Source organism: Somniosus microcephalus, chromosome 31 (genome assembly GCF_052327205.1).
Source record: "Somniosus microcephalus isolate GS21.2 chromosome 31, FLI_Smic_1.0, whole genome shotgun sequence".
NCBI lineage: Eukaryota > Metazoa > Chordata > Chondrichthyes > Squaliformes > Somniosidae > Somniosus > Somniosus microcephalus.
Genome location: NC_141017.1, coordinates 28,419,271 through 28,431,331, shown reverse-complemented (window position 1 = coordinate 28,431,331; position 12,061 = coordinate 28,419,271). Strand labels below are relative to the sequence as shown.

The window sequence follows — 12,061 nt, the reverse complement described above, 5'->3', positions numbered from 1 at the left end:
GTGCATTAACTCTCAATTCATCACCTCAAATTGCTCCCACCGCCATCGTCACCAGCGACAGACCTGGAACCGCCAGTGCATCCCCCTCCTCATAGCTCAAAGTGCTTTCACCAGATGCAGCCTACAATTGAAAACAAATAATCTCTAATTATGCTGCTGGTGTTAATTCACAATTCGTGTGGATACAGTAAGAAAGATTTGTACAAAATGTGCTTGCATGTCTTAGAAAATGGCATTTTGGCAAATACAGGAAACTTTCTTTTTACTGGCACCTAAATAACCGGAAATCTCTTAACCGGCAAAATTCAGGAGTAGGCTCAAGTAAGTTTTACTTCATATTAGTGGCCGAGTAACTGGGGTTCCTGGATCTGTGGCCGTGTAACCGGGGTTCCTGCACCTGTTGCCATGCACCAGGGACGCCTGGATCTGTGGCCGTGTAACCGGGGTTCCTGCACCTGTTGCCATGCAACAGGGACACCTGGATCTGTGGCCGTGTAACCGGGGTTCCTGCACCTGTTGCCATGCAACAGGGACGCCTGGATCTGTGGCCGTGGCTCTCGTACCTTAGTAAGTATACCTCTCTGTAATCTGGACTTTTTGATCAACTGGCACCACGCCGGTCCCGTCGGTGCCAGATAAAAAAAAGTGCGTCCTGTAGTTCTGCAGACCAGAAGCACGAGACCTCTCCCAGGTCCAATAATATGAGATTTTGGTGGGGGGAGAAAAAGCATTTTTGTTTCTCAAGAAGTAGTGTCTAATCCAATTACGATACTTTGTACACTTGCGGATAGCAAAAGTGAATGTGATCGAGAGTCAAGATTATGCACTTACTTGCAGTCAGTGCCCCGGTTGTACACCTGCCAGTGATTAATTACAGAATAACAGATGAAAGATCCACGTTCACTACCTGTCTCATGGGTGTACGGAAGGGATATAAAAGAGCTAGGAAGTCACAACCTGGCATCTTAAGTGTTTGTTTGTCTAAAAGAAAAATGTTTCCCTCCCATTTAATTTTTTTTTTATTTCGTTCTGATCAGAACCACGTCAACCTTGTGCACAGAAAAGGGAAAACGAAAGTCTGCTCGCATCCAGGTTGTGGAAAGCGGTTTTATTTATCAAATCATCTACGGCGACACATGATTATTCACTCGGGTAGGTTCCAGTTAAAACTCTGCCGCTTTTGTGTGGGAGATTTCGGCTGCCAGTTTTAACGAGAGGATTGCTTTTAAAAGTTGCAGTCTGCTCATAAGGGTTGGAAGCTATGAAAATATATTCTTTAAGCTCGTACTTCTGTTTGAATAATTCAGAAACCCTCAATGAAAAGCTTTTTTGTGAGCTTTGATCTCTGGTCACCAGCTGCAGCCTCTTGTGGGACGGGTAAGGTGTTTTGTATGTACAGGAAACTTTTTGGTTTATCCGGAGGTTAACTGTCCGGAATGCTCGAGCCACCGGCAAAAATCAGGAGCCGTTTCGTTAGTTTTTTTTTCTTTTCGTTGCTTTTTTTTTTCACCAGTCAGGCTCTGCAAGGTCTCGCTGAAGCTGTTGCTAAGCTACAGAGATGCTTGCAAGGTGCGGCCGACTGTTTAGAAGCTGTTAGGGTTTGTTGCCAGATACGGAGCTCAAAATCTCCGTATGTTTCAACATTAGCGCTGGTTTGTCCGGCAGTTTTGATGGGACGGCAACAGCTCGGTCCCGTCGGTGCCGGATAGCACAAAGTTTCCTGTAATGCCAGTTTATTGCACATCAAGGTAAAGTAAGTCCTTGGCTGCATCTCCAGCATACTTGATTGCAAATCCAAATAGGTTAATTAGGTCCTTGTAACTCATTGTGCAGTTTTTGGCCTCCTTCTCTTCAAACGGACATGGATACATTGGTGAGTGTCCAGAGAAGAATGGCCATATTGGTTCAGGACGTGGACATATTATCTGCTTGACGTTCACAGTTTTAACTCTGCTTAATCAGCTCTCTTGGGAAATAAGTTAAGGGGCCAAGACCATGAAAGTTGGACACTTTCCATTGGCCGGAATGGATGGAAGGACCTCTTCACAACTTCTCATAAGTACAGGCTTACAGGACTGAAATTGTTTTCATTGGAGAAGATTGGGAGGTGACATGATCTCGTCTAACAAATTATAAACGGAACAGCCGATGCTGATATAAATAGGTGCTGTTTTTAAACTTCATATATGATTGAGCGAACAGTTGAGCTGTGCGGTGAAGTTAGAGATTCATAGAAATGGGATTGAAGATCATAAGGTACAATATAGGTAAAGATGATAAATACAGGAAACTTTCGATTTACTGGCACCTAAATAACCAGAAATGTCGGTTAACCTGCAAAATTCAGGAGTAGGTTCAGGTAACTTTTATTACTTGCCTTCCTCCATTTGTTGCTGTGCAAGGGTGTGGCTGCAGCTGTTGCTAAGCTACAGAGACACTTGCAACTTGTGGCCATTGTTCTGAAGCTGTTGCTAAGCAACAGGGTTTGTTGCTTTATACGGAGCTCTCAGCTCTATCTTTTACTATAGCTGTAAGAATAGCTGACGTGTCCCTACGGGGAGTAAGCATTCCATTGTACTAGTTACATATGGCAAATAAAAAATTGAATTGAGCTTTCTGTTATCCGGAATTTTTGATGAACCGGCACCATGTCCGTGCCGGATTTAAAAAAAAAAAAAAAAGTTTCCTGTAGTTTATGACGCGCAAAGAGGAATTTGCGCACTGTTATCGGGAGGAAGTTCACAGTTTTGGCACATGGGAATTTTTAACCTGTGTTTAATTGCCTCCTTCAGAAATGTTATTGGGCCATGACCGTGCAGGATAATAAATGCTCCATTTTTTTTTCTTGTAAGTATATGTGTCAAGCATGTGGCCCAAGGGCTAATGCAGCCCTGGTAATCTGGCTCTGAAAGCTCAGGTAACCCTGTCCTTTTTGCCATTTTTATTTCTTACTGGCTGATTTGTGCTGTTTGAATTCTGTGGCTGCGGAGCTTTTAGAACTGTTGCCTTGGTGGATAAATCTTCAATCAAAACACCAAGGTCTGTTAATATGAGCAAATAGAAATGTATGCACATTAACAGGAACATACATTTGAGCTTCATGTGTGGTACATAGAACTAGGGGGCACAGTCTCAGGATAAGTGGTCGGCCATTTAGGACTGAGATGAGAATTTCTTCACTCGGAGGGTGGTGAATCTTTGGAATTCTCTACCCCAAAGGGCTGTGGATGCTCAGTCGTTGAGTATATTCAAGGCTGAGAGATAGATTTCTGGACTCTCGGGAAATCAAGGGATATGGGGATCGGGCAGGAAAGTGGAGTTGAGGTCGATGATCAGCCATGATCTTATTGAATGGCAGAGCAGGCTCGAGGGGCCGAATGGCCGACTCCTGCTCCTAATTCTTATGTTCTTATTACCCTCGGCTCAAAAGTATGAACTTCTAAGGCCTAGAAAGACTAAAACTTTGGATAGTCTGGTGCAGAGGACAGCAGATGGCCGTCTGTCAGTTATAATGACACCCAGTGACGCCTTTGATTGTAATTAAACAATCATGTTTTCCAAAAATAATGTGCCCCTGGGAAAGAGGCGAGTCCGCGACCCAGCGGTGGGATCGAAACTACGTCCGGGGTCCAATCTGTGTCAGGCCAAGAGTGTGGTTTATAAACTGCAGAGCCCTGTGACAAAATTAGGGCGACAGCTTTGTCACTTGCTCCCCAGAGCGGTGTTATATAATGCTGTGTTTTCACCGAATACAAACAACATTATAACCCACTTCTTCACTTCACATCAACTGAGCTGATATTTGAAGACTGTACTGCAGGGCATAATGAGTGCTACTGGTAGGACCCTGTGATTTATGGAAATGGACAGAGGCCTCCAGTTTTAAGAATATAGTTTTAACAGACTTTGCAGAGAAGTTCTCTTTCTAGTACTTTTAGAAAACATCTGGCCCCAAGGGCATTTTGTACACTTAACACTTATGCAGATGCGACCTACTGCACGCTTGAGTCTTAATTTTTTTCAGTAGAGAAGATTGCAGGCACGAAACTTGTGCAATTTTGCTGCGCTTTGGCAAAAACATGCTACGCACAGACCGTAGTGGCTGTGAAAGAAGGAGTTGACATTCCCAGGGAACAGGGCAAATGACTTGGCGCACGGCAGCATCCCGCTGCCAGTTCCACTGCTTTCTACGCAGTCTGTGTGTAGCATGTTTTTGCCAAAGCGCAGCAAAATTGCACCAGTTTTGTGCAGTAAAAATTACTGGGGTATCGGCAGTAACACGTCTCTCTCTTCACCTGTGCCAAAATTTGATTCAAGAAAGACAAAGTAGCTCTCATCTGGGCTCCCAAGCGAAGAATAGCCACTTGGGCAGCAGAGGAGGTGAAAAAGGAATAGGTTGGTAGCAGTGTTCTCTTTTTAAGCTGCAGCCCCCGCACAGCCGACTATTAAATAGGAAAAAAACGCGCATGTGCAGCATCTTGAATGAGCTGCGCTGCCCCTTAAAGGGGCCACGCACCCAAAAACATTTTTACAGGGAACATTGGGTTGGTAGGCTAACAATAAATGTCTTTAATATGCTCTAGTATGACCTGATATAATAGATATGGTAATATCATGGTTACGGTATTGGACTAGCAGTCCAGAGGTCCTCATAGGAAAAATAGGAGCAGGAGTAGGCCATTTGGCCCTTCGAGCCAGCTCCGCCATTCAATATGGTCATGGCTGATCCTCTATCTCAATACCATATTCCCGCGCTCTCCCCATACCCCTTGATGCCTTTTGTGTCTAGAAATCTATCTATCTCCTTAAATATATTCAGTGACTTGGCCTCCACAGCCTTCTGTGGTAGAGAATTCCACAGGTTCACCACCCTCCGAGTGAAGAAATTTCTCCTCCTCTCAGTCCTAAATGTCCTACCCCATATCCTGAGTGTGACCCCTCATTCTAGACACCCCCCCCAGCCAGGGGAAACATCCTCCCTGCATCCAGTCTGTCTAGCCCTGTCAATTTTATACGTTTCAATGAGATCCCCTCCCTTCTAAACTCTGGTGAATACAGGCCTAGTCGACCCAATCTCTCCTCCGTTTAAATCCCACCGTTGTATGTTTTGAAAGTGAATTCAATAAATCTGGTAATGTGTAGGCTCGCACCAGGAAAAAAATGACCATGAAAGCAATCTGATTGTTGCAAAAACTCAACTGGTTCAATGATGCCTTCAGTGATGGGAGCCTGCCATCCCTACCCAGTCCAGCCTATGCATGATTTAATGCCCTCGAAAGTGGGTTGCCAAACCACTCTGGTGTGTGAAGATGATGAGCACCAATTTGGGGCAACTAGGCACGGGCAATAAATGCAGCCTTGCCACAGTCGCCTACATCCCAAGAACAATTTTTTTTTTTAATTGGATGTACCAGTGATGGCAGGAATGACGTATGAGGAGAGATTGGGTCGATTGGGCTTATATTCGCTGGAGTTTAGAAGAATGAGAGGGGATCTCATTGAAACTTCTAAAATTCTAACAGGACTAGACAGACCCGATGCAGGAAGGATGATCCCGATGGCGGGGGAGTCCAGAACCAGGGGTCACAGCCTAAGGATAAGGGGTAAGCCATTTAGGACAGAGATGAGGAGGAATTTCTTCACCCAGAGAGTGGTGAACCTGTGGAATTCTCTAACAGCACTAAAACAGATTATCTGGTCATTATCACATTGCTGTTTGTGGGAGCTTGCTGTGCGCAAATTGGCTGCTGCATTTCCCACATTGCAATAGTGACGACACTTCAAAAAGTACTTCATTGGCTGTAAAGCGCTTCGAGACGTCCTGAGGTCGTGGAAGGCGCTATAGAAATGCAAGTCTTTCTTTGATCTTGCAGTTTATTAACCGAACCCCCCTCAATGACATGAGCTCCCTGCCGAGGAGTCCAGAACCAGGGGTCACAATCTAAGGATAAGGAGTAAGCCATTTAGGACTGAGATGAGGAGGAATTTCTTCACCCAGAGAGTGGTGAACCTGTGGAATTCTCTACCACAAAAGGGAGTTGAGGCCAATTCATTAAATATATTCAAGAAGGAGTTAGATATATTTCTTAAGGCTAAAGGGATCAAGGGATATGGGGCGAAGGCAGGGACAGGGTACTGAATTTGGATGATCAGCCATGATCTCATTGAATGGCGGAGCAGGCTCGAGGGGCCGAATGGCCTACACCTGCTCCTATCTTCTATGTTTCTATGTGACATCTAGTGGCACAATATTGACCCTGCACCAACCTTTTGTCATGGGCCATGGCGCTGCAGATGACATCGCATCCAGGGCCACCCACAAAGTTTGAATCGATGGTCCCCTTAATTTGCACATATCTCGATGTTACTGATACTAACAGACTTGGTGTTTGATTTCGGATTCATCCAATAATGTGACAGCAAGAAGTAAGAACAGCTCTTGGCAACCTCCTCCAAACAATTCAACTGGCAAATAAGAAATATAAGCGCGAGTAGGACTGAGTTGCTTGGGCTTTTAAGGAACTGAGTGGCGGGGCACAGAATGAACAGCTCTGTCTTGTGGTATCCAAATGGAAATTCCAGCGCACAGACAGTTGGCTACCTTAGTCTCTGGGATAAGAGGTCGGCCATTTAGGACTGAGATGAGGAGAAATTTCTTCACTCGTAAGGTTGTGAATCTTTGGAATTCTCTCCCCCAGAGGGCTGCGGATGCTCAGTCATTTATATTCAAGACTGAGATCGATAGATTTTTGGACCCTAAGGGAATCGAGGGATATGGAGACGGGGCGGGAAAGTGGAGTTGAGGTAGATCATTAAGCCGTTCGGCCTACTGCTGCTCCTATTCCTTATGTTCTTACCCGATGCGACACTGGAACTAAAGCAGAGTTGGGTTCCTGCTTTTCCAGCTCTTTTGTTTATACGACGACACCAAGGCGATAGTGTGGGACGCCACCAGTTGAGCAGGAGAGACACTTGGGCAATTCAAAAATCATTGACTTGGCTGCACCAGGCTTCGGTTTTAAAAGACTGTAGGTTGCATGCGGAAGGTGTGACTGAGGGTAATGAGGAGTTTGAGAGTACTGGGAAAGGATTTCAATCCTGTGAACATACAGGCCAGCGGGGGAAAAGCATGTGGGATCATTAGCAAGGAAAGTTCAGATTATGAAATGGTCCTCTTATCAGGCAAGTTTTTTGTTTCTTGTGTCCTGCCCAGGAGAGTGAGAGAGAAGCGTCAGGCTCCCCCGATATAATAATAATAATTCAACTTTACTGTCATTGTACAATGCACAAGTACATGAACAACGAAATGTGATCTTGCAAGCTCCCATGAGCCCAGTACAAATAACATTAACATTAACGTAAATAGCACCGTCCTGGGAGAAGCAAAGCCGCTGCGTCTGTGCGCGCCGCCATTCCATTTCCACCATTCCTCCTGTCCGACAATCTTCAGCCCAACGCCCGGGCCTGCTCACCAGCCGCCCCTCCCGGGGCTCCTTCCGTGACCACCTCGCCAACCGCCCCTCCTCGGGGCTCCTTCCGTGACCTTCTGCACCTGGTCTTCCCTGGTGGTCACCCCTCCAGGTACTAACCAGGCCTGGCTCTGCTTAGCTTCCAAGCCTTGCCAGTGACCCTGTCCCTAGTGGGAGCAGTGTTCAAGTCTTGGGCTTGGCGAAGTTTTTTGAGTGGTAATGAAACGTTTGGTATCAATGAGGAGACCTCTCATTTATTGGCAGGCCGCTTCATGCAGTTTGTATTGAATCTGTTTTCACCTAGAACCGACAATTTTGCCTTTATTTTTTAATTGGTTGGTTTTCTGCCATCCAGGTGTGCGGGATTTTATCTGCGAAACTTGTGGAAAGTCATTCAAAAGGAAGAATCACCTTGAGGTTCATCGAAGGACGCACACCGGGGAGACACCACTCCAGTAGGTTTCTTGTTGCCATACAGTTCACTTCAGGAAAGCAGACGGGGCGTTTGCATGTAGTTTTGTTTGTGTTCCCCTCCCTTGGCAGTTTTTGAATCCCGTCGGACAAGTAAGCCGAGAATCTTAATTACCCTTCAAGTTCATTGTCACAGATGTCACTGTGGGAAGGAACTTTTTTCATTATTTTCGGGCATCAAGAGTCGAGCCCTCCCAAGTCATTAGCAGCGCAGCCATTTGCAGAGTAATGTGCCACTTCTGTATCTACCCTGTGGCCTCTTGAGATTGCCCTTTTGGTGCCAAGTGTTGTTATGCCCACTCGGAGCTCAGTAGGAATGAGAAAAAAATTAAATCTGGAATAATCCTGTACTACTAAATTCTGAGAGCAGGCCACGGTGCACAGGTTCAAATTAGTAAAAGGTAAAAAGAAAGACTAGTTATTCTGCGGCGAGTGTCTCACCTCCTGACTCCCCAAAGCCTTTCCACCATCTACAAGGCACAAGTCAGGAGTGTGAAGGAATACTCTCCACTTGCCTGGATGAGTGCAGCTCCAACAACACTCAAGAAGCTCGACACCATCCAGGACAAAGCAGCCCGCTTGATTGGCACCCTATCCACCACCTTAAACATTCACTCCCTCCACCACCGGCGCACCGTGGCTGCAGTGTGGACCATCTACAAGATGCACTGCAGCAACTCGCCAAGGCTTCTTCAGCAGCATCTCCCAAACCCGCGACCTCTACCACCTAGAAGGACAAGGGCAGCAGGCGCATGGGAACACCGCCACCTCCAAGTTTCCCCCCCCACCCAAGTCACACACCATCCTGACTTGGAAATATATCGGCCGTTCCTTCATCATCACTGGGTCAAAATCTTGGAACTCCCTCCCTAACAGCACTGTGGGAGCACCTTCACCACACGGGACTGCAGCGGTTCAAGAAGGCGGCTCACCACCACCTTCTCAAGGGTGATTAGGGATGGGCAATAAATGCTGGGCCTTGCCAGCGACGCCACATCTCATAAAACAAATTTTTTTTAAACTTGCATTTCTATAGCGCCTTTCACCACCTCGGGACGCCCCAAAGCACTTTGCAGCCAATGAAGTACTTGGAAGTGTAGTCACTGTTGTAATGTAGGAAATGCGGCAGCCGATTTGTGCACAGCAAGCTCCCACAAACAGCAATTTGATGACCAGATAATCTGTAAATTTAAGACTGATCTCGGGGAAACTCTTTCACGCACGCAGTGAGCAGCACATGGGAGTGGATTCGCTGGAGTTTGGAAGAATGAGAGGGGATCTCATTGAAACTTATAAAATTCTAACAGCACTAGACAGACTAGATGCAGGAAGGATGTTCCCGATGGCCGGGGAGTCCAGAACCAGGGGTCACAGTCTAAGGATAAGGGGTAAGCCATTTAGGACAGAGATGAGGAGGAATTTCTTCACCCAGAGAGTGGTGAACCTGTGGAATTCTCTGCCACAGAAGGCAGTGGAGGCCAATTTATTAAATATATTCAAGAAGGAGCTAGATATATATATTTTTTTATTCATTGATGGGATGTGGGCGTCGCTGGCTAGGCCTGCATTTAGTGCCCATCCCTAATTGCCCTTGAGAAGATGGTGGTGAGCCGCCTTCTTGAACCGCTGCAGTCCATATGGTGTAGGTACACCCACAATGCTGTTAGGAAGGGAGTTCCAGGATTTTGGCCCAGCGACAGTGAAGGAACGGTGATACAGGTCCAAGTTAGGATGGTGTGTGGCTTGGAAGGGAACCTGTAAGTGGTGATGTTCCCATGCATCTGCTGCCCTTGTCCTTCTAAGTGGTAGAGGTCGCGGGTTTGGAAGGTGCTGTTGAAGGAGCTTTGGCGAGTTGCTGCAGTGCATCTTGTAGATGGTACACACTGCAGCCACAGTGCACCGGTGGTGGAGGGAGTGAATGTTGAAGGTGGTGGGTGGAGTGCCAATCAAGCGGGCTGCTTTATCCTGAATGGTGTCGAGCTTCTTGAGTGTTGTTGGAGCTGCACTCATCCAGGCAAGTGGAGAGTATTCCATCACACTCCTGACTTGTGCCTTGTAGATGGTGGAAAGGCTTTGGGGAGTCAGGAGGTGAGACACTCGCCGCAGAATTCCCAGCCTCTGGCCTGCTCTTGTAGCCACAGTATTTATATGGCTGGTCCAGTTCAGTTTCTGATCAATGGTAACCCCCAGGATGTTGATAGTGGGGGATTCAGCGATGGTAATGCCATTGAATGTCAAGGGGAGATGGTTAGAGTCTTGCTTGTTGGAGATGGTCATTGCCTGGCACTTGTGTGGTGCGAATGTTACTTGCCACTTGTCAGCCCAAGTCTGAATGTTGTCCAGGTCTTGCTGCATATGGACACGGACATTTCTTAAAGCTAAAGGGATCAAGGGATATGAGGAGAAAGCAGGGACAGGGTACTGAGTTTGGATGATCAGCCATGATCTCATTAAATGCCGGTGCAGGCTCGAGGGGCCGAATGGCCTACTCCTATCTTCTATGTTTCCTCGATAGAGCAGTGAAAGCAAAATCCCTGGAATTGTTTGAGACAACTGGTTGCTGCAATGAGGGGGAGGGAGACTTGTTTCCTTTTTGTATGGTAGAACTAAGATGAGCCAAAGTCAGCCTTCCTCATCAAAGATTACCGTACGACCTTGTGTGTGGGAAAAATGCTGGGTTGAGAATCGGAATGTTGAACAGTGCCTGGCGTTGATGAGGCTAACATTGACGGGGGGTGTGGTTTTTTTTCCCCGTTGTGTTCTGAAGGTGCGAAATCTGTGGGTACCAGTGTCGACAGAGGGCCTCGCTGAACTGGCACATGAAGAAGCACGACACGGAGATCCAGTACAACTTCACCTGTGAATACTGCGGCAAGAAGTTTGAAAAAATGGACAGCGTCAAATTTCACAAGCTAAAAAGCCACCCTGAGCATCAAAGCATGTGACGCTACTGGACTTGTGCTGCTGTGGCATTTGAAGCACGTGCACAAGCCCTCCTCGACCCCACGTGAATTCTGTGCAAGTACTGTGACTACATGCAAATGACATTTTATATTATTTCCAGCTTTTGCTCGATATTAAATATTTTCAAATGGGGGTGGGAGGGAAAGGAAGGGAAATGCAATGAGTTTACTTGAATCTTGGGCCAGTGCAATCACTGGTGCCTGGGGAGGGGTGGGAGGGTGGGGGGTCGCTCTCGGAATGCACTCTAAACCGACTGCTGATGAAGCCAAAGGTGGATTTGGTGCTGAACTTCTAATTGTCCTGAAATTAAATGGCATACTTTTAAAACTCTGTGACCGCCAATAATGGGGGGGGTGTCTCAGTGTGACATGTGGCGGGGCTGGCACGGGCAGTTGATGGGGCCACTGCGGTGTCGCGTGGGGTGGGGAGCCCCGCGTCGTTTCAGCGAACATTCGCCCGCCCTAGACCTCCGGTGAGTTATCTCGCCGGCCGCTCTGCATCGGCGGCAGTTAATGACGTGATCTGGTCGAGCTCCAATGACCTGTCTTCCAAATGGTTGAAAAGTTGGCCTTTTGGAACTATTTTTTAGCCGCTTTGAGACCTTTTTTTTAATGGATCGTCAACGTGCTTGGCTCCAAAGTGGACAATGTCGGCTGGCGAGGCAAGAAGAAAGATTTACTATTTAGAAACCAAATGGCTAACAAATATCTATGGCAAAAAATGAAATGCAGTATCTAGATAATCTTCTTGCATTTTCTCTCCTTTTCCTAAAGTCATTGACTGCTGCTTGGGGTAGTTCCACGGCCGCCTGTTGCGCTCTCGTCTCATGCCCAAGTTAGTTACACATGAGCCTTGATACTGGTTGGCGACCAGTCCACACGGGGCATCGCCGGTGAGCCAAGCTCTCTTCACCTGATGCCCAAGCGGGCACTTGGGTCAATCGTAGTGCCACCCCCCCCCCCCCCCCCCCACCCTTTCTTGGCAACGATCAGCTAACACAGCGCAGAGCGGGAGATCAAAACATGGGACCTCGCTGGCCTGTGTGGTTCAGCCACACGCTGGATAAACCCACTGAGTCATTAGGAAGCGAGGGATTGCCATGAAAAGAAGTTAAAAGAATGTGGAAAGCGAGCAGATGGGCCAAGTCGAAGAAATGT

The 12,061-nt window shown here is 47.0% G+C and overlaps 1 protein-coding gene across 1 annotated transcript in view; it reads left to right on the top strand.

Annotated features, from left to right (window-relative positions):
• Window positions 1–10,981, top strand: part of znf653 (zinc finger protein 653) — a 47,784-nt gene extending 36,803 nt beyond the window's left edge. Inside the window, exons 6-8 of the mRNA XM_085971679.1 lie at window positions 1,038–1,152; window positions 7,825–7,924; window positions 10,708–10,981. Coding sequence (XP_085827805.1) covers window positions 1,038–1,152; window positions 7,825–7,924; window positions 10,708–10,885 — 393 coding nt within the window. The 3' untranslated portion in view covers window positions 10,886–10,981. The remainder of the gene's footprint in view (window positions 1–1,037; window positions 1,153–7,824; window positions 7,925–10,707) is intronic.
• The last annotated feature ends 1,080 nt before the right edge of the window (window positions 10,982–12,061 follow it).